At 39.2% G+C, this 22486-nt stretch overlaps 1 protein-coding gene across 5 annotated transcripts in view; it reads right to left on the reverse strand.

The window, feature by feature from the left end:
- LOC128045818 (ubiquitin carboxyl-terminal hydrolase 40-like) overlaps positions 1-22486 on the reverse strand; it is an 83162-nt gene that overhangs the window by 14660 nt on the left and 46016 nt on the right. For all 5 annotated transcript variants that reach the window (XR_008199160.1, XR_008199161.1, XM_052638288.1 and 2 more), the window contains 6 exons: positions 17527-17580; positions 16671-16759; positions 14931-15017; positions 7658-7694; positions 5576-5640; positions 2245-2319 (listed from right to left, as the gene is read on the reverse strand). Coding sequence is in view for 3 of the 5 variants with exons in the window: in XM_052638288.1 (XP_052494248.1) it covers positions 2245-2319; positions 5576-5640; positions 7658-7694; positions 14931-15017; positions 16671-16759; positions 17527-17580 (407 nt within the window). In the remaining 2 variants the exon portion in view is untranslated. The remainder of the gene's footprint in view (positions 1-2244; positions 2320-5575; positions 5641-7657; positions 7695-14930; positions 15018-16670; positions 16760-17526; positions 17581-22486) is intronic.

Genomic DNA, 22486 nt, shown 5'->3' on the forward strand with positions numbered 1-22486 from the left:
ATACATTATCATTTACCACTTTTACATTCAAAAGTTTAAAATCATAAAAATCAGTATCTAGGATGAATGGGACTAATGTTCTATAAATTAGCAACTACGATAAGTGAAAAGTATAAACAAACTAACAAAATATTAGACAGAACAAACTACATTGAAAGAGCACCACAGCACAATACACCAGTTACATGCGGTTTTTAATTTATAAAATTTTCTAAAGGAACTTTCTACAGAGAAGCAACAATCTATTGATCGAAGGTGCATTCCTATATAACAACTACATGAAATTAACCCATCTCCTAAAACACATTCTGTAATTTCAGTTTTACTAACGTAACTGGTTCTTTCCCTCCCCTTTTTTGAGTTAGTAAAGAACCTGAATAGATTAACTATGCTACAGTGGTCAATTTCCAACAATAGAAGATGAGAATGTGGGCGAAAAAACACATATTTTTAAATACATATTTTTCAAGAAATGCATGCTAAAATTGAAAATTTTTCTGTTTATCAAATTGGTGACAATTAATAAATACTCAACTTCCACGCAATAAATAAATAATGTAAATCAGAGCGAAAAACTCTGTTTTTTTGCATTCAGTTCAAACCTAAACTCTTGTAAATTGGTGCCAGGAGTATAAACTGCTGCCAAGTTTCTGGAAAGTAATTTGGGGCTGTCAAAATTTAAAATGCCCAAACCCTCTGACCCAGCCATTCTATGGCTGGGATTTTATCTTCTGATATACTGGCCCATGCATACTGAGATATTCACTGCAAATTGTTTATGGCAGCAAAAACCATGAACCAACCTCAAGGTCCCTTTTTAGAAGACTGGTACATTACAGCAGGCCATAACTTCTGACAAAGAAATTTCAGTTCCAGGAATTTATCCTGTGGATACATATGTGCAAAACGGCAAACACACAGTATTTTTGGCAGTGTTATTTGCATCAACACAAGACTGGGAACAACCTAACTGTGCTGGTTAAATAACTCATGGGAGCCTCCATACACATCAAACAGAATGAGACAACTTTTTGTGTATGGATGCAGCATATATATGGGGATAAACCATTAACAAAGAAAGCTAGGTGCAGAATGCAGTGCCAAGCTTATAATCTTTGCTGTAAATAGAAATATGTATATACACATGAATGTGCACACGCATGCTCCATATACACACATGTGTGTATCGAAGCACGTGCTTCTGGAAGGATATAGGGGAAGCTGGCTGCCGGTGGAGGGAGGACAGACACCACAGGGATGGGACCTCCTCTTCCTGGCCCAGCTTTTTATATCCTTCATATTCAAAAATTAAAGAGCACGGTATAAAATACGACAATTCTTTGAAGTCATGAAAAAGAAAAAGGTAGGTCTGTATGTGCTGATGTGTAGAGATCCTCAAGACATACTACATGAAAACAAAAAAACACAAGGAATAAAACAGTGCATAGAGTATGATCCCCTTTATGTAAACTTTGAAAAGGCTATGCACATATTCACACTCAACATACAAACAGGTGCAATGTTTTTCTTGGAAGTACAAGAAAGGAAAAATAATTGGGCTCTTTCTGGAGAGAAAGATATAAGAGAAACTTCTGTTAATCATTCTATAGCCTTCTACATTGTCTGAATTTTCTAATCATAAGCAAATGATTGTCTGAGTGCTAGAATTTGGGGTAATTTTATTTTCTTCTTTATATGTGTCCACATTAATAAAAACAACTACTACTAAATATTGGCTTTTCTGAGTGGTCATACGCAGGGTCTATGCAGAGGAGTGGCACGAGCCCCCGCAAGACCCACACTAGGACTGCAAACTTGGTTCAGCTCTTTGGGAAAGCGATTTGGCTTGTTAATTCCATCTTTAGAATTGTCTTAAGAAGGATTTATATTTATTCTATTGATAAGAACAAAAAGTTTAAAACAAACTGAACTCCAAACAACAGGGATATAGATGAATTAAATTGTGCTAAGTCATACACTGGATATACTGACTGTTTTTAGATTTTATGGTCCAGTTAAAAATTAAATATAAAAAATAGGAAATAAAACTACATACAGTTGATGGAAGAAAATATATAAAGATGTAAAGTATGGTAGCTATCTGACTGGTAGAATTTGGGGTAAGTACTCTATATTCATTATGATTGTATTTCCCCATTTTCACACGATGAGAACATAACATCTTTGCAATCACAACACAGAAACTGTTATTTACAAAATGTCTACTTGGGAGCGAAGTCTTACCAGAGGAGGAAGTTTTCCTTCAATTAAAAGCAAAGTATCTCCAGAACAGATCATAAGCTCTTTCAGCTTTGCATCCTAGAAACACAGAAAGTCTTTTTTGTCATTTACGACTTCTGGAAGGAATAAAGAGACCATTCAATCTTTAAAAAAAAACACACTGATGCCTCTATTATCGTTTCAAGAAATAAGTAGATGAATAATGAAGCAGATATTGAAGAGATGGAAATAAGCTAAGACTATAAAACAGTACATCATTATGTATTAAAACGGTATCATTAAGAACTTTAAAAGATTAAAGGAAGGAAGATGGATGAGATGAAAAATGGCAGACTAATTTACAGAAGATAAAATTTTAGTTCAGCTTAAAAGATGGGCTGGATTTGGAAAAGTCAGAGGAAACAAGGAATTTCTCAAGGAAAGAAGAACACGGCAGGACTTCCCTGGTGGTTCAGTGGTAAAGAATCCACCTGCTAATGCAGGAGACACAGGTTTGATCCCTGATCCAGGAAGATCCCACATGCCACCCATGAGCCACAGCTATTGAGCCCGTCAACAGTATGTAGTTTTATTTCCATCAACTGTATGTAGTTTTATTTCCTATTTTTTATATTTAATTTTTTAACTGGACCATAAAATCTAAAAACAGCTCAGAGCCCAGGGGCCACAACTACTGAGTCTGTGCACCCTAGAGTCTGCGCTCCAACGAAAGAGGCCACTGCAAAGAGAAGCCGGGCACCGGAACCAAGAACAGCCTCCTCTCAATGCAACGAGCGAAAGCCTGCGCAGCAACGAAGACCCGGTACAGCCAAAAAGTAAACAAACAAAATTATCACAAAAAAAGAAGAACAAGGCAAAGTCAAGGTTATGTCAAGGGTCAGTATGATTTGCATATATGATTTACATAAAGGGGAAGAGCTAAGAGACTATAGATTAATTAGAGTGGGAGGGATCTGCTGGAGAGTAACAGGAAAGAAAACTGGGTGGGAAATGGGTCACAGGTCAAAGAGGTGTGGAACAGAAAAAAGGGAGTTTTCAGTTGCTTTTAAAAAGCCACTCAAGATTTCTGTGAAGAGGATTTTTAAAGATCACCCTAAGTTGTCAGACCTGTGACATACTGATATGAAGTGGGGAATGAATACCTGGGCTTAGGGACGCCAGCTGTAGTAACTCAGGCAAGAGGCAAAAAACACCAAAATGAAACAAAAGACCAAAAATCAGGGTTTGAACCAGGAGGCCAGCAATGGAATTGGTTGAGAAAGACTGGAAAGACTGACAGGTCTCTGAAGGCCAAGACCAAATATGACCCACGTCAGGTAAGGAGGGTAAGCCACACGTGGGGCTGGAAAAGGCTAGGATGAGAAAGACTAACAGCAAATCTGTGAAGTGGAGCCAGTTCTGAAGGTAATGAGTTTGCTTTTAGACGAACTGTTTGATACTGGTTTGAGAATTAGTAAGAGAAGAAAATGAGGCAAATATTTGACTAAATAAACTCTCCTGACATCCAAACTTTATGTCCTGACAATTCTTTGAGGTCCACTTCTTACTCTAGGCTGTCAAATTCCTGGCCAGGACTCACAGGGGCCTCTCTATTGGCTGTTACATGGCAAAGATCTTTCCCTGGAAGGCCCTGCTTTAAATCAGCCTCTGCTGATGTCTAATGCCAGACTCTCATTGAACAGAAAGCAGGCATATAAAGCCTGGGGGAAAGGGTTGTACTGAGGACAACCATCTGAGGCCACAGATCTGGACTGTGAGGCCTGATGCTACCTGGAACGGCAATAAGGAGATTAACCAGCATGGAAAGACATTCAACATCACTGATTACTAGAGAAATGCAAAGCAAAACTACAATGGGGAATCCCCTCACACCAGTCAGAGGGGCCATCAAAAAAGTCTACAAATAATAGATGCTAGAGAGGGTGTGGAGAAAAGGGAACCCTCCTAAACTGTTGGGGGGACTGTAGATTGGTACAGTCACTATGGAGAACAGTAGGGAGGGTCCTTAAAAAACTAAAAATAAGAGTTACCATATAATCCAGCAATTCTATTCCTGGGCATATATCCAGAGAAAACTCTAATCTGCAAAGATCCATGCAACCCGATGTTCACAGTGGGCACTATTTACAAAAGCCAAGACATGGAAGCCACCTGAGTGTCCATCGACAGATGAACAGATAAGGAAGATGTGGCGCGCGCACACACACACACACACACACACACACACACACACAATGGAATATTACTCAGTCTGAAAAATAAGAATGAAATAATGCTATTTGGAGCAACATGGATGGACTTAAGAGATTATCATACTAAGTTAAGTAAGATAAAAAGACAAATATACATTGCTTACATGTAGAACCTAAAAATTGGTACAAATGAACTTATTTACAAAACAGAATAGACTCACATATAAAGAAAGCAAATTTATGTTTACCAAAGGGGAAAGTGGAGGAGGGATAAATTAGGAGGTTGGGATTAACATATATACATTACTATGTATAAAATATATAACCAACAAGGACCTACTGTATAGCCAAGGGAATTATACTCAGTATCTTATAATAACCTATAACAACAAGAGGGCTTCCCAGGTGGTGCTAGTGGTAAAGAACCTGTCTGCCAATGCAGGAGACATAGGAGACATGGGTTCAATCTCTAGGTCAGGAAGATCCCCTGGAGGAGAGCGTGGCAACCCGCTCCAGCAAATGAAAAATAATCTGAAATAGACTAAATATATATATTTTTTAACTGAATCACTGTGTTGTACACCTAAAACTAATACTCTAAATCAACTATACTTCTATAAAAATCAAAAACAAGAGGAAGAAGAGTAACCAGACTCCAACCATCCTATAATAACTTTGCTCCTACGTCTTATCCTAAGTGTCTGGCGGGATTTAGAGATGCAGCTTGAAGCAGAGCCTAAATGATTGGCTGCTAAGATGGATTCTGCCATCATGAACTTACAAAGAAACTCTTGAGATTAAAACATTCAGGTTTCAAAATTGAGAGCTTTATCTTCAAATTCTTCACTGGTCCTTTGTTCTCCGTAGTTCTCTGCCTCTTAATGAAGAACTACCACTTGAGATATATTCTCTTATCAAAAGAGGACTCAATATATACATTAGATATGTTCCCACTTGGCTGAAACTTTCCCTTTGACTCTGAAAAAACTACAGTGAGAAGAAAGGAAAGTAGATCCACGTAAGGATTCTTGTGCCCTAAAAAAGTAAGCTTTCTCTAGAATTCACTCACATGAGTAGGGTGATAGCCTTAGGAAAACACAAAACAATCACTTTGCAAATGAAATGTATAGAAAGAATCTTACTTCTTCACATAAAGGCTCCCCAGCTTCAAAGCACCAATCCATTTTTCGTAAATGCCATGTGTCTCCTAGGAAGGAATCAAAATCAGGATGGAAAAAAAGTCAGAATAATATGGTTTATGAGTTTTCCAGGAATGACCCATCTGGATAAATGAATGTCAAATGGGATATAATCTAATTTAATTATTGACTAATTTTAAAAGTAAATCATCTCTTCAGAGCATGAAAAAAATTAACTTGCTGCCCCAACTTGGTGAATCTTCTGTCTATTCCACCAAGTACTATATGCCTGCAAATAAAAATACTTGGTACTAGTATGCAGCATCTATTTATACCTTTATTATTTACATGTACATATGCATGTCTACATCACACGTTAAGTGTAAACAGATGTACATACAAGCATAGAATCCCTTCTGAAATCACAAAGTTGTCTTGGACGTAAATACACGCTAACGTTACTCAGCAACTGGTAACATGTACAACAAAACTGTTCCTGTCAATCAGCAGTTACCCTAACAAAAAACTGTGTTCAGTACAGCAGTTTAATGAATTGGGTATAAAAGAACATTTACAAATGTTAATTAGATTTCAGATTTTCAGCATGTTTATTACACTGACAAAATGGGAAGAGAATATTTTTTTTTGAGGAGAGGGAGCTGAGTAAAAGTTGAAAATCTTGGTTACTAAAAAATTAGTGATGTTTTATAACAATCAACTCCCCCACTCACCAAAAGAAGATCCAAATCCAGGAAATAAACACAGATCTCATATTTATTCTGCACAGGCCACAGGTTTTGAATCCCCCTCTCATGGCTCAGACAGTAAAGAATCTGCCTGCAATGTGGGAGACCCGGGTTCGATCCCTGGGTTGGGAAGGTCTCCTAGCGAAGGGGATGGCAACCCACTCCAGTATTCTTGCCTGGAAAATTCCATGAACAGGGGAGCCTGGTGGGTTACAGTCCATGCGGTCACAAAGAGTTGGACACAACTGAGCAACTAACACTTTCACTGTAGGCCCTCTTTTGTCATTCTTTCTAGTTTAAAACGCAGCACAGGTATGTCGCTTCATTGGTGTCCGACTCTGTGCGATCCTATGAACTGCAGCCGGCCAGGCTCCTTTGCCCGTGGGATTCTTCAGGCAAAAATACTGGAGTGGGTTGCCATGCTCTCCTCCAGGGGATCTTCCTGACCCAGGGATTGAACCTGTGTCTCTTAGTCCGCCTGCATTAGCAGGCGGATTCTTTACCACTAGCACCAACTGGGAAGTCTCTTTAAATGCAGTAAGTTGTATTGATATTTAACTTAATATAAGTATGTTTAAAAAAAACAATACCAGTAAATTAAGAGTGAACCCATTACGTCACAGCACAGCATGGCAGAAAGAAATCAAGAGTTGTGAAATCAGAGCCACCTAGCTACTTGTGGTATAACTCTGGGTGAGCTGTTTAGCCATTCTTTGCATCTAAGAAATGGGAACAAGTGAGGATCCCTGCTGGGAGGACTAGTGTGGAGATGAAACAAGGTACTGCAGTAAGTTCCTAGAAGAGGGCCCTGAGCCTGAGCAAGCAAACGTCGCTGCCGGGTGATGGAGCCCCAGGCTTCTACTCCGGTGCAGAGAACGGCAAGCTCTCAGTCTACTGAAACCAGCTTGATGCCTCCTTAAGCTCGCTCACATGGCTCCACCTGGGTAGCCACTTCAAAATATCCTGGGTTTATTTTTTTCATTCATATTACATTCCTTCTTTACATAGAAATACTGGGATCAAACACAAAATACTGAAATGCTGAATTAATGAGGTTAAAAAAAATTGGTAAAAGATCTAGGAAATTCCAGCGGGTCTAAATCTTAACCTTATCTCTTCTGTATCTCTGCTGGAGCCTATCTAGGCTTTCCTTCCTTAGACGGAGATTAACCTACGCCTAGTTTTCTTTTAGCCTTCAAAGAAGAATCAGGAGAATTATGTGCATAGCTGACAACCCTGGAGAAAAACAAGTTTGAAAAGTTTTCATTAGGCTTATAGAAAATGCATTAAAAGTAAAGGACGGGGACAAGCTTATGCATCATCACAGTCTATAACCCACCTGTGAGGCCACATTTGTCCAGCATTATCTTCAGACACTGTTAAGAAAAAAAATTATGTTCATTTGTAGTTCTGTTTCTGAGTTACAGTACGAGAAACACCTTTCTTTTGACCCTGGGACTATCTGAGTCTGATTATATTTAACAACTCTCAAATAGATTAAGACATACATGGTTAACTGGTTAGGTAGGCACTCCTTAAGGGCTAATGAGGTGCCAAATCAGCAGAAAAAAAAAGCTTCCAGTGTTCACAACCAGAACCTATACGTTCATCCACTTCCAGGTCTGCAGTATGATTTTCTAATGAGGACTAACAGTGTATTTCTGACCAGATATGATTAATTAGGTTGCTTTCACCATGACTTCCCAGGTAAAGAACCCGCCTGCCAATGCAGGAGACCTACGAGACATGGGTTCCATCCCTGGGCCAGGAAGATCCCCTCAAGGAGGAAGTGGCAACCCACTCCAGTATCTTGCCTGGAAAATTCCATGAGCAGAGAAGCCTGGCGTGCCACAGTTCACAGGATTGCAAAGAGGCAGACATGACTAGAGTGACTTAGCATGCACACATAAGTAAACTGACAGAATGATCTCTGTTCGTCTCCAAGGCAAACCATTCAATATCACAGTAATCCAAGTCTATGCCCCAACCAGTAATGCTGAAGAAGCTGAAGTTGGGTTCTATGAAGACTTACAAGACCTTTTAGAACTAACACCCAAAAAAGATGTCCTTTTCGTTAGAGGGGACTGGAATGCAAAAGTAGGAAGTCAAGAAACATCTGGAGTAACAGGCAAATTTGGCCTTGGAATGCGGAATGAAGCAGGGCAAAGACTAATAAGAGTTTTGCCAAGAAAATGCACTGATCATAGCAAACACCCACTTCCAACAACACAAGAGAAGACTCCACACATGGACATCACCAGATGATCAACACCGAAATCAGACTGATTATATTCTTTGCAGCCAAAGATGGAGAAGCTCTATACAGTCAACAAAAACAAGACCAGGAGCTGACTGTGGCTCAGATCACGAACTCCTTATTACCAAATTCAGACTTAAATTGAAGAAAGTAGGGAAAACCGCTAGACCATTCAGGTATGACCTAAATCAAATCCCTTATGATTATACAGTGGAAGTGAGAAATAGATTTAAGGGCCTAGATCTGACAGATAGAGTGCCTGATGAACTATGGAATGAGGTTCGTGACACTGTACAAGAGACAGGGATCAAGACCATCCCCATGGAAAAGAAATGCAAAAAAGCAAAATGGCTGTCTGGGGAGGCCTTACAAACAGCTGTGAAAAGAAGACAGGTGAAAAGCAAAGGAGAAAAGGAAAGATATAAGCATCTGAATGCAGAGTTCCAAAGAATAGCAAGAAGAGATAAGAAAGCCTTCTTCAGTGATCAATGCAAAGAAATAAAGGAAAACAACAGAATGGGAAAGACTAGAGATCTCTTCAAGAAAATTAGAGATACCAAGGGAACATTTCATGCAAAGATGGGCTCAATAAAGGACAGAAATGGTATGGACCTAACAGAAGCAGAAGATATTAAGAAGAGGTGGCAAGAATACACAGAAGAACCGTACAAAAAAGATCTTCACGACCCAGATAATCATGATGATGTGATCACTAATCTAGAGCCAGACATCCTGGAATGTGAAGTCAAGTGGGCCTTAAAAGCATCACTACGAACAAAGCTAGTGGAGGTGATGGAATTCCAGTTCAGCTGTTTCAAATCCTGAAAGATGATGCTGTGAAAGTGCTGCACTAAATATGCCAGCAAATTTGGAAAACTCAGCCATGGCCATAGGACTGGAAAAGGTCAGTTTTCATTCCAATTCCAAAGAAACGCTATGCCAAAGAATGCTCAAACTACTGCACAATGCACTCATCTCACATGCTAGTAAAGTAATGCTCAAAATTCTCCAAGCCAGGCTTCAACACTACGTGAACCGTGAACTTCCTGATGTTCAAGCTGGTTTTAGAAAAGGCAGAGGAACCAGAGATCAAATTGCCAACATCCGCTGGATCATGGAAAAAGCAAGAGAGTTCCAGAAAAACATCTATTTCTGCTTTATTGACTATGCCAAAGCCTTTGACTGTGTGGATCACAATAAACTGTAGAAAATTCTGAAAGAGATGGGAATACCAGACCACCTGACCTGCCTCTTGAGAAATCTGTATGCAGGTCAGGAAGCAACAGTTAGAACTGGACATGGAACAACACACTGGTTCCAAATAGGAAAAGTACGTCAAGGCTGTATATTGTCACCCTGCTTATTTAACTTCTATGCAGAGTACATCATGAGAAACCCTGGGCTGGAAGAAGCACAAGCTGGAATCAAGATTGCCGGGAGAAATATCAATAACCTCAGATATGTAGATGACACCACCCTTATGGCAGAAAGTGAAGAGGAGCTAAAAAGCCTCTCGATGAAAATGAAAAAGGAGAGTGAAAAAGTTGGCTTAAAGCTCAACATTCGGAAGACGAAGATCATGGCATCTGGTCCCATCACTTCTTGGGAAATAGATGGGGAAACAGTGGAAACACTGTCAGACTTTATTTTGGGGGGCTCCAAAATCACTGCAGATGGTGATTGCAGCCATGAAATTAAAAGACGCTTACTCCTTGGAAGAAAAGTTATGACCAACCTAGATAGTATACTCAAAAGCAGAGACATTACTTTGCCGACTAAGGTCCGTCTGGTCAAGGCTATGGTTTTTCCTGTGGTCATGTATGGATGTGAGAGTTGGACTGTGAAGAAGCCTGAGTGCTGAACAATTGACGCTTCTGAAGCGTGGTGTTGGAGAAGACTGTTGAGGGTCCCTTGGACTGCAAGGAGATCCAACCAGTCCATTCTGAAGGAGATCAACCCTGGGATTTCTTTGGAGGGAATGATGCTAAAGCTGGAGCTCCAGTACTTTGGCCACCTCATGCGAAGAGTTGACTCATTGGAAAAGACTCTGATGCTGGGAGGGATTGGGGGCAGGAGGAGAAGGGGACGACTGAGGATGAGATGGCTGGATGGCATCACGGACTCGATGGACATGAGTCTGAGTGAACTCCGGGAGATGGTGATGGACAGGAAGGCCTAGTGTGCGGCGATTCATGGGGTCGCAAAGAGTCGGACATGACTGACTGACTGAACTGAACTGATTCTCATAAAAGGAGATTAGCTTTTATTTATCCAAGAAGCAACTGATCATACACCAACTCACAAGGGGAAAACTGTGCACGCTGTGAGCTTGCAGCACAATTCAGTGAACGAGACACGATGAGCAGACATCAGAGCAAAACCATAACAGTCTTTAAAGACTCCCGACTTCTTGACTTGAGAAATATTCTTAAATAGATTTAGGGCAAAGGAGTAAGTAAAATTTGATTTATGCTATAACTGAGCAGAACGGAGACGGCTAGGGATGATGACTGCTGCCCTGCTTGGCTTACAGGAAAATGGCAAACAATCCAGATAGCCCTGGATTGACAGGGAACGTTTACATAAACTAGAAAAGGTCTTAAAACAATTAAAGGATAAATGAGATTTATATTTACTGGCCTTAAAAAATCTTTAAATTATTTTAAATGAAATGAAGTTCTAGGATACCATTTATGATTTTAAAAGAAACCAAGTCAAGCTCTTATTCCTACATGTACATACATACTACACATTGGTACACACACAGCAAAGGTGTGGGAGGATACACTATTGATGTGGATGGGATCACATTATCCAATGACAAAAGTGACTTCTGAGGAAAGGACAAGAATAGGGTGGTAACTAAGGAGGATTTTTAGTTACCTGTAAAGTTTAAAAAGTTAAGACTAAATCCACAATTACTTGTATGATTAAAGATAAAAGCAACTATAGGATTAAAGACTGTTTAGAAAACGATGATGGGAACAACACAGAATGGGGCCAAAGAGAACTGGATTCACAGAAAGCCGCAGCCTCAAGGCCTCTCTTATTTAAGGGAAACCAGCGATTAAGCATGTAACTTAACCGTGTTTCTGACAGAGGAAACCACCAGGATAAAGGCCCAGCAGCACAGAAACCAACTTGGCTGCAGTAGAGCAAGTGAGAGGAATAGTTACAAGTTCTGTTTGTTTGTTTGTTTTTTAAGATACCAAAGGGCCAGATCACAAGGGCCTTGCAAGGTAACTCAGGGGCTCCGCTCTCATTCCAAGTGAGATGGGAAAGCAGAGGAGGGCTGTGTGTAGAGGACTGACTGACCTTAACTTTAAAGGATCGCTCTATTTCTTTGTAAGAATGTACCCTGGGAGGTGCCAGGTTAGAAGCAAAGAGGTCAGTTAGGAAGCTGTTGGAATAATGCAGATGAGGGGTGAAGGCGGTGAAAGCAGTGAGGGAATGAGATGTCAGATCCCTGATAAATCCTGATGGTAGAACCAAAAGGATGTCTTGGAAAACCTGGTAATGAAGAAAGAAAGAAAGAAAAGAATCAAAGATGATTTCAAAGGTTTTGGCCTAAGCAAGTGGAAAATGGAGCCAGCATAATGGAAAAGGAAAATGTGAGTGAAGTGCATTTGAGATAGGTCAGGAGCTCCATTGTGGGGGTGCTATCATTTGGGATGACAATCAGACAGCCAAGGAGTAGCTGGATATATGAGTACGGCATCTATGAATTGAGCATGAGGTGCTCACAAGGCAGAGAGAAAAGCAAACAGACTGAGAAGGGGAGACCTGAGAAACGTGATGAAAACCTACAGAGCTGCGGTCTTCTAAAGGCAAATGACAAATTCATCAAGTATGTTACTGTTGCTGAAAGAGCAAGTAAGCAGATGACTGGGACCTGCTCACCAGACACAGTAACACGGTGGCCTCTTGACAGCCTTGACACAGCAGTTTCAGCTCTGGGGAGGGGAGTGGGTAGGCATGGGGAAGGAGTCTGCCTACAATGGTTTCAGGACAAAAGACAGACACACATTCTTCAAAACGAAAAAACTCCCAAGTTACCCAAGGTCACACCCCAGGCACAAAGGACTAACCATCTTTTCCTCTGGAGCTGCTGCCTTTCCATCAACAGCATCTCCAGTCCCTCTTCACACTTCCAATGTATGAACATAAGTAAGATACTAAATTGCCCCTAACTCTTGATAGCATCCAATCCACAATTAGCCCATATCCCTCCTTACAATCATTTAGCACAAGTCCAAACCCTGTCAGGGAGATCATTCGGATGAGAGGTGAAGGAGGTGACAGCAGTGGAGGGAGGGGTGTCAGGGATACTCTAATGTCTGATTCCTGTGATATGAATTTCATGCTGGCAGTAAGTCAGTAATAAACCTTTTTTTAAAGCTAACCACCCCCAACAAAAAACTCATTAAAGTTAATAGGCAAATGAAAAACTGGGAAAATATTTACAGCATATAGCAAAGAGTAAAAAATATATATTACTAAAAATATGTTTAAGCACAGAAAATTTCAAACTTATGCAGAGGGTTTAAAATGAGCCCTCAAGTGCCCGTCTCCAGTCTCAGTTCCTGCTGCGGCCTGTCTTGTTTGTCAATACCCCCACCCATTTCCCCTGTCTAGCTCCCCAGATTCTTTTCTGAAGCACATGTCAGGTATCGCTTCATTTATTGATGTTCAGTACTCATCTCTAAAAGACGAAGATTCTTTAAAAAACTGTAACTGGTAAATAATTATGATACAGAATTCCTAAATAATGAATATCCTGTCAATGTTCAAATTTAAGTTCCTGTGGTTTGAATCAAGGCCCATATGAATTCTATACATTGTGCCTGCCTGCTATTTCTCCTAAGTCTCCTTTAACCCTGCTATTGATTTCTTGAAGAAGTTTTCCACTTGGGAACTGTGCTGACTGCTGGCCTGGGGTGCATTTAACAGGAAGGCAATAGCACCCCACTCCAGTACTCTTGCCTGGAAAATCCCATGGATGGAGGAGCCTGGTAGGCTGCAGTCCACGGGGTCGCTGAGGGTCGGACACGACTGAGCAACTTCACTTTCACTTTCTGTCCCCTGAACTTCTTACAAACTGGTACTCAGACCTTGATTGGACTCAGGTCCAGTTTTGTTTTATGTTTTGGCAAGAGCATGGGTATTGCTCTGAATCTCTAAATGTCTGGGTGTTACTCTTTTGGGGCTGTTAGCAGTTTTTCAGGATCATGGCTTAGATCCATTAATTCATTAGGACTTGAAAAACGGTGATAGCTTAAAATTTCTTCTTCATTTTATTAGCTGGGATATGTCTATTTAAAAAAATCTTCTCATTATCTATCTTGTTATTGTGAGGTAAAGTTTGCAAAAGAAAAACAGGATAAATATTTGATGCTTTGCTTTATGGTTCCCTGGCATTCACTAGTTAACAATGAACAGCATATTTTTAAAGATCATTATGAACTCATGGATTTTATGTCTGTGTGAATCAGATTTCATTATTATTCCCACTGAGGTTCAAACGCTTATTTTCAGGTTGGCTCCTGACTCTCTGCTAATCTCAGACATCTCTGCAGCTTCACTGCTTCTGCTGTGGTAAGATGTCCCGGGTTCCTCACACACTTTCCTGACCTAGCGACAGGACAAGCCATCACTCCAAGAAGTCCTAGTTCCTTCCTGGAAATGGCATTTAGCAACCACAGTCTGGTGCTGGGTGCCTGCCACTACCAGCTGTTCACTGTTTCTACAAGCTGTTTCAGGAGACAGCGACAGAAAAATAATTTTTTAAAGAAAAAATACACCAGGTTCATTCTGACTCTTCTAATTAAAATTCAGGAGTGCAGGCTTTATTTATAACCACATTGATGTTATCTGTCTCTTCATTTTCCAATACTGAAAGTCCCTGTTCTCAGTGATACCAACGTAACCATTTGCTTTATCACACACACACACACACACACACACACAATTCATACCTGTGTGTGTCAGATTATATGTGTATACATAATGTAAAATCACTGAAAGGAAATATACCCAAATGTGAATATTAATGGGATAAGAGATAATGAGGAGTTCTAATTTTTTTCTTTTAATCCATTTTTATACATCCCAAATTTCTAAAATAAACATATATTATCAGTAGTCAGAAAAGAAAAAAAAAAAATCTTATTTTTAAAACCACGCCTGGCTCACCAACTTTCAAGCCAACCAAAGTACTCCTTTAGTGAGTACATAGAATTCTTTAAAGGATATTATGTAAACCCTAGCCTTAGGATCGCAAAACCCTAATACAGGTTACCACTGCTCCCCACCCCAAACACCCACGGACCCTAGCTCCCAAAGTAAAATAACTTACATCCCTCACAGATATTGTTTCCTCTACTATGATCTCCATCTCTGTCCCAGGGTGAACATCACTCCCCAAAGCGAAAAACAGGAACAGCTAAGATTGAAACAGAGGTATAAACACAATTTAATTTGAATTTTAAAATTCTATAAATATATAATTTATTTCCAAAAGAGAAAGGCTAATGATCATAAAACATTAATAAAAATCTCAAATTATGTAAAAACAACTCTTATGTTGAGTAAAATTATAAAATAATTTTGGTATATTTCCTTTCAGTGATTTTACATTATGTATACACACATAATCTGACACACACAGGTATGAATTGTGTGTGTGTGTGTGTGTGTGATAAAGCAAATAGTTACGTTGGTATCACTGAGAACAGGGACTTTCAGTATTGGAAAATGAAGAGACAGATAACATCAATGTGGTTATAAATAAAGCCTGCACTCCTGAATTTTAATTAGAAGAGTCAGAATGAACCTGATGTATTTTTTCTTTAAAGCTATAATTTAAACAATAAGAAAAGTAAGATTCTTTATCACCAATGCTTTTACTCCTAATAAACATCTCTCACAGCTATTCACTCTGCTATGATCTCCATCTCTTTCTCAGTCACTCCTCAAGGAGATCTGCAATTACTGTACACTGTAAGCATTAACTGTGTTTTTTCTGAGTCCTTAGTTTGTGATCTTATTTTCTGTACAGAGGCCCCATATACTTCAACTCCCAGAAACCCAAAGAAAAAAAATGTAAACCTGATCTCTTGTCTGTTCAGTTTCTTACAGCCTTATTTTTCCTTTCTAATCAACTTCACTTGTCATGTTTCTCATTCTCTCAGCTTGTCATGTACTACTATTTGCTAGAGTTTGGGGAAGAACAAATTAAAGGGTGGGGGGTGGTTGGGAAACTAATGAAGTGGATTAGTTCCATAACAGGGATCCAGGAGCCAGGAGGATCTTGATATATGAGTTCAGCTTACCCTGATACAGAGTCCTAACAGTAAGGACATCATTATGCCTTCTGGACTGTAATGAAAGTTTATCAAGTAGGCAGGGCTTCTGGCAAAGGTCAGTCTGATAGTATTTTATACATAAAATCAACACTGATAAGAAAAAAGCTGCTGTGAGTCTATTATTGCAGACAGCAATTAAACTCAGAATCAGTACACTGTATTTCATTAAATCTAAAACACTGCTGGTTGTTACTTATTACTGGATGGCATCACCGACTTGATGGATATGAGTTTGAGTGAACTCTGGGAGTTGGTGATGGACAGGGAGGCCTGGTGTGCTGCGATTAATGGGGTCGCAAAGAGTCAGACACGACTGAGCGACTGAACTGAACTGAAGAAAGCACAGCACCAGCTATAGCTGTAGGAAGCCACTGACTGTAAAATGCATCTAAATCTCACAGATATTAAAATGTAGGAGGAAAGGGGTGAATTTTAGAATTTATGAATTATGGTGGTTGAAACTAGGGGCCATTCAACTTTAAAGATCCCCCTTAACCACAAAATTTTCACAGGAAAACAATTTTATGAATATACTCTGACATAACATTTTTGACTTAAACACAGAGAACTAACTAAATGGATATATTCCTATAGATAAAAGGTATAATCTAAGAAAAAGGAAAAATTTTTAAGAAAAACTATTCCTACAGTAGTTAAGGAAAGAAGTTTGCAATTAAGAGCTTCCAGTCATGAGAAGGTGGGTTTTGGTCTTTCAGGCGACCTCCTTTTACCTGAGAGGAAGTTGGTGCTTTTCCAGGACACAGTCCCAATGAACTCCCCATCTTCAGTCCTGCTTCCTTCACAGTGCATCTGTCTGGCACTATAAAGAATTTTGATAATATGGTAAATGTTACTAATTCCTACCTCTTTGGGCAAAACAATACATTGAGATCATCTTTCTTTAAAAATCAAAAATGTTAAAGAAGAAAACTGAGTTGTCCTCCATGCAAAAGGATTATATACTAGTTGTTTGATTTCAGATTTTCTCACTCTAGAACACATTATTCTTGTTATCTGTACAACAGTGCTAAGAAGAGGCAGCTATGAATGTTCTAGATTCATACTTAATAAAAACCAGAAAGCTGTTGGTTGCAAGGATTATGTAATATTGTGAAATGATTCATGAATGATGGATTAGCTTCTTTCAAGTTTAAAGCTGCTGTGATGACTACCATGAACAGTTTGAGTAAATTAAGTCTAATGACAAGATGCATTACAGAGGTAAGAATCAAGTCTCTGGTTACAATGATAACTGGTATCACAATAAAATTAGCAAAACAAAAACTTGATAATAAACCTGGAAAGATGTAACTAGATTAAAACCATGACTAAAATGAGCATCAGTTAATCAGGAAGAAAGATGTTTTACTTTCTTCAGAAAGTAAACAGAGGTGACTGAAATTTGGGTAAGACTTTCTGTAATTCATAAGAAAGACACTTGGTTTAGACAGTATGGTTTATAAACCAGTTTATAAAAGGTACCTTCAGAACATTAGGTATTAGAAGTCACTGTTTAAAGTAAACATGTTGACAAAGACAGATGGCATGATTATGTGCCAGCTTTTGAAGGCTAACAAAAAGATTTACCTGGACAAAGCAGTTTCCCATTTCTATCAATAGGCCTCAAACAGCTGTTCTCAGCTATAAATAAAAAGATGTTGGTTAGTGCAGCAAACAAAAAATAAATAAATAAAAAAGATACTTTACTGTGTTAATTAACAAGAAGTTGAAAAACACAAACAAGAGACAAAAAAAAAAAAACCACCCAACAATAAAAAACCACGTACAGGCAATCTTCCCTTTGCGCAGCAGCACAGAACCATAAGGACACCTGTGCAAGGTGAAACTGTGCAGGGAAATCTTAATCAGAAAAATTATGATTGCACTGTGACTTTTAAAAATTTCTGTCAAAACATTAAAACTCTGTCAGTTATATGTGTACAGTGAAATGAAACATAATAGTAAAACTAATATTTACACTCTAAAACACTACAGACATGGAGAACTAGAATGCTTCCTTTGCAAAAAAACAGATCAAGAATCGTTTAAACAGGGCCTGCTTTCTTCTCGTACAGCTCGCAGGACAGGGTGAGCATCTTCTCTGCCCCTGAGTCTGGATCAGCTTCCAGTATTTTATGATTAGCAGTTTCAATTTCATGAAATATCTCCAAGAGCTCCTTTAACATCAAATTTTGTGCCGGCATCAGTTCCTCTGGGATTATCTTCATAACTTTTCATCATGACCACTTTCCTCACTTCTGTGAGTTCATGCTCACTGGCTCCTCTGGCTGCAGACGTCTCTTGAATGACAATAATCGGCTCCATATATATTTGTTTCTTGCCTGCACTTTCACTGTTGTTGGCTAATTATCCATATTTTTTTTTGGTAAAATATCACCTGGCTTTAGCACTGGGAGAAAAGGAGACCATCAACTACACACTTCGCTGTCCATGTGTTGAAATGAACAGCAGCTGTGTACTGACCAGTTACTGACATGCTTTAAAGAGTGAAGTGAACTGGTCACTGATTACAGCTCAGTTCAGTTCATTTCCGACTCTCTGCGACCCCATGGACTGCTGCACGCCAGGCTTCCCTGTCCATCATCAACTCCCGGAGTTTACTCAAACTCATGTCCATTGAGTCGGTGATGCCATCCAACCATCTCATCCTTCATCGTCCCCTTCTCCTCCTGCCTTCAATCTTTTCCAGCATCAGGGTCTTTTCCAATGAGTCAGCTCTTCACATCAGGTGGGCAAAGTATTGGAGTTTCAGCTTCAGCATCAGTCCTTCCAATGAATATTCAGGACTGATTTCCTTTAGAATGGACTGGTTGGATCTCCTTGCTGTCCAAGGAACTCTCAAGAGTTTTCTCCAACACCACAGTTCAAAAGATCAATTCTTCAGTGCTCAGCTTTCTTTACAGTCCAACTCTCAACACTTCTGGAAAAACCATAGCTTTGACTAGACAGACCTTTCTTGACTGTGTACATGCTACTTCACAGTGATCTGCAGACTAAAGAGCTTATAGCAAAGTCTGTACTTAAGGCGATGACTCAGTATCTGGTGGCAGCTGACATTTGAACCATGCTGCTGGGTAACTGATAAACAATGAAATTCACCCATATCAGAACTGCACAGAGACTACCTAGATTTAAAAGGTGATTTTTATGCTTAGTTAGTAAATGGATTAGGGCCAATGTGCCCTGTTTTTGAGGATGCGAAGATTACCACTTTGTGGAAGACACTAGGTTTTAATTCCAAACAGAATTCTTACCAAGTTGGATATGAAGTTGGGGAATTCGAAGGACTGGAGTGAGCCTTCTGAGAGGGCAGGAATGGAATGGGCCTTGGAAAGTCTAACTGTATCTGAGCAGAGCAGAGTCTCTTTGAGATTCCTGAGTTCTGGCCCTTATACTACAGTGATGTGAAGCTAGCGTAGAATTCTAATACAATCTCCTTGATAACTGAAACAGCTTATGTTAAAGAGTTCTCCAATTTAAAAAATGCATTTAAAATACTGTTTTGTTTTTTAATTTTCATTTTCTTTTGACAAATGCCATGTGTCTTCTATGTGCCAGGCACTGTCCTAGAAACTGACAATAAGCAAAAGAGTCATGGACTCTCCCTGCAAACAGCCTCATACACTGGAGGAGATGGACGTTCATTGCACAAAACACAGGCAGTTACAGAATAAGTGCCACAAAGGAAAGGATGAGGTGTTAGAATGAGACAGACAGACTGAGGCTGTGCAGTCGGGGATGATGAATGTTAACATTTCAGTAGAGACCAAAGGAAAGACTGAAGTTAGCAGATGAAGAGTAATGAGGACGGAGTTCAAAGAGATTACAAAACTAAGAAGTCGCAGGGGTAGAAGAGACCTTGTGCACCAGAAAACCCAGAAAGTGAGCATGGAAGTGTGATGTGAATGACAGATGAGTGGAGGGTGAGGTGAGTTAGGCAGTGGTCAGAAGAAGGAGGCTCCTGTAGGCGAGGAGCCCACAGGCAACACATTACAAAGTACAAAGAGCACAACAAAGGGCTCTGAGCAGAGGGTGACATGATCCGACGCACCTACGTTTAAGAAGATCATTTGCTATATAAAGAACAGTTTGGAGGGGAGGAAGAGTGGAAGGGAGTCTGTGACACGGTAAGACAATGAACTATTCGTCTTAAGAAGCCATATATTTTTAATCAACTTTATTGAGATATACTTTACTTAGAGTAAAGCACATTCAGTTTAAGTGCACAGTTCAAAGAGTTTGATAAAAACACTCAGTAACCACCAGTAAATCGAGGTAAAATTTGCATCACCCCTCAAATGCCCTCATGTCACTCTGTAGCCAATCCCCCCATGCCCTAGTCCTGATCTGACTCTGTAACTCCAGCTTAGGTTTTCTTTTTTGACAATTTCACATTCTCAATGCAATCCTAAGAGTACCACTCTTTCATGCTAGCTTCTCTTGCCTGGCATGATGTCTTTGAGATTCACCCATATTTTGCATGGGGTGGTAGTTCACTTCTTTTATTGATGAATAGTATCCCCTTGTCTGGAATTTGTTCACCTGCTTGTGAACATCTGGATTGTTTCCTGTTTTGGGTTATGAACATTTATGTACAGTATTTGCAAGATTTATATTTCAATTTTTCTTTGATGAAAATCCAGAAAATTGGTAAATCAATGTCTAAATCACAGAAAATAAGCCGACTCTACCAAAGTGACTGTCATTTCATGCTCCCACAAGCAATGCACAGGATTCCAGTTGCTCCACATCTTTGACGTCACTTGGTTTTGTCAGCATTTAAAATTTGCATCATTCTGCGTGTGTAGTGATGTGTCATTACGGTTTCAGTTTGTGGGCTAATGATACTGAGCACCTTTTCCTGTGCCTGTTGGGTCTTCACAGGTAGAGTTTCTTTTGTAAAGCAGCTTCTCAATTTGAGCTGTTCGTCTTCTGATTAGGTGATAAGTTTTTTTTTTCTTTTTAATGTATACTGGATGCAGGTCTACTGACAAATCCATGTTTTATAATTTTTTCTCCCAGTTTGTGGCTTGCCTTTTCAAATGCCTTTTGAAGAAGTTTTAAATTTTGCAGTAGTCTAATTTGCTTTCTCTTTCCTGATTTATACTTTTTGAGTCCTATCTTTAAAAAGAAAATCTCTTCCTATGGTAAAAGTAACAAAGATTTTCTATGTTTTCTCCCCGAAATTTTATAGTTTTAGGTTTTAACATTTAAATGATGTGAGTTCCTTTTTTGGACTCAATGGACATGAGTTTGAGTAAGCTCTGGGAGTTGGTGGACAGGGAGGCCTGGAGTGCTGCAGAGTCAGACACGACTGAGCGACTGACCTGAAGGCAAAGTTGGAGGCTTATTTTTGCATTTATGGCTATCCAACTGGTGCAGCACTGTACGCTGAAATACCCCATGGAAATACCTTGGCACTTTTGTTGAGAGACAACTAAATATGTTTGCATCTGTTTCTAGCTATTTCAGTGTAGTTTCATTGAAAACACTTTAGAACATTTCAACATATGATCTCTGTTACATGTTCTTAAAAGATCCCATTAAAAATGTGAAAACTATTCTTAACTCACAGGAAAAACAGGTTGCAGGCCACAGTTTGCTGACCTCTGCTCTATGTATCTACTCTGATGACAACACACACTTGTTGATTTCTATAGTTACAGAGTAAGTCTTGAAATCAAATAGTGTAGCTTGTTCACTTCTCAGGGAATAGGGATTCTGAAAATCATGCAAAGCAGCCAAAAAAAAAAAGAATTCTAAATACTGGCAAGGATGTGAAGAAGCTGCAACCCTGATACATTGCCAGTGGGTGTGTAAATGACTCAGCTACTCTGGAAAACAGTATGGCAGTTTCTTATAAAGTTAAACACAGTTCTGCCACATGATCCAGAAATTCCAATTCTGTACATCTACCTAGAAGAACAAAAAATGTTTGACTACACAAAGACACAATCTTTACAGCAGAGTTATTCATAAAATCCTCGAACTAGAAAAAATCCAAATATCCATCTACTGGTAATGAACCAACAAAATGTGATATATCCATACAATGGAATACTAGTCAGCAAGAAAACGAACAAATTATTGAAACATGCTAAATCATGGATGAATCTCAAAAATAATATAAGTGAAAGAAGCCAGTCACAAATGACTATATATTATATGCTTTCATTTACATGAAATGTCCAGAAAAGCAAGTCTAAAGGGACATTAAGTAGATGAATGGCTGTTAGGGACCTGGAGATGAATGATCCTTTTGGAGTGATAGAAATGTTCTAAAACTGGATTGCTGTGATGGTTGTATGACTTTATACATTTACTAATAATCACTGACTTACACTTAAAATGGATATTTTATCATATATAAATTATACCTCAATAAAGTTGTAAAAGAATACCTAATGCTAAGTAAATAGTGAATTTGCAGAATGTTATATTCATTATGATGGAATATATATAAATGTAAAAATATAATACACACATACATATATGTATGGAGTATAATATATACAGTACAACGTGA

This window comes from Budorcas taxicolor, chromosome 3 (genome assembly GCF_023091745.1).
Source record: "Budorcas taxicolor isolate Tak-1 chromosome 3, Takin1.1, whole genome shotgun sequence".
NCBI classification, from domain to species: domain Eukaryota; kingdom Metazoa; phylum Chordata; class Mammalia; order Artiodactyla; family Bovidae; genus Budorcas; species Budorcas taxicolor.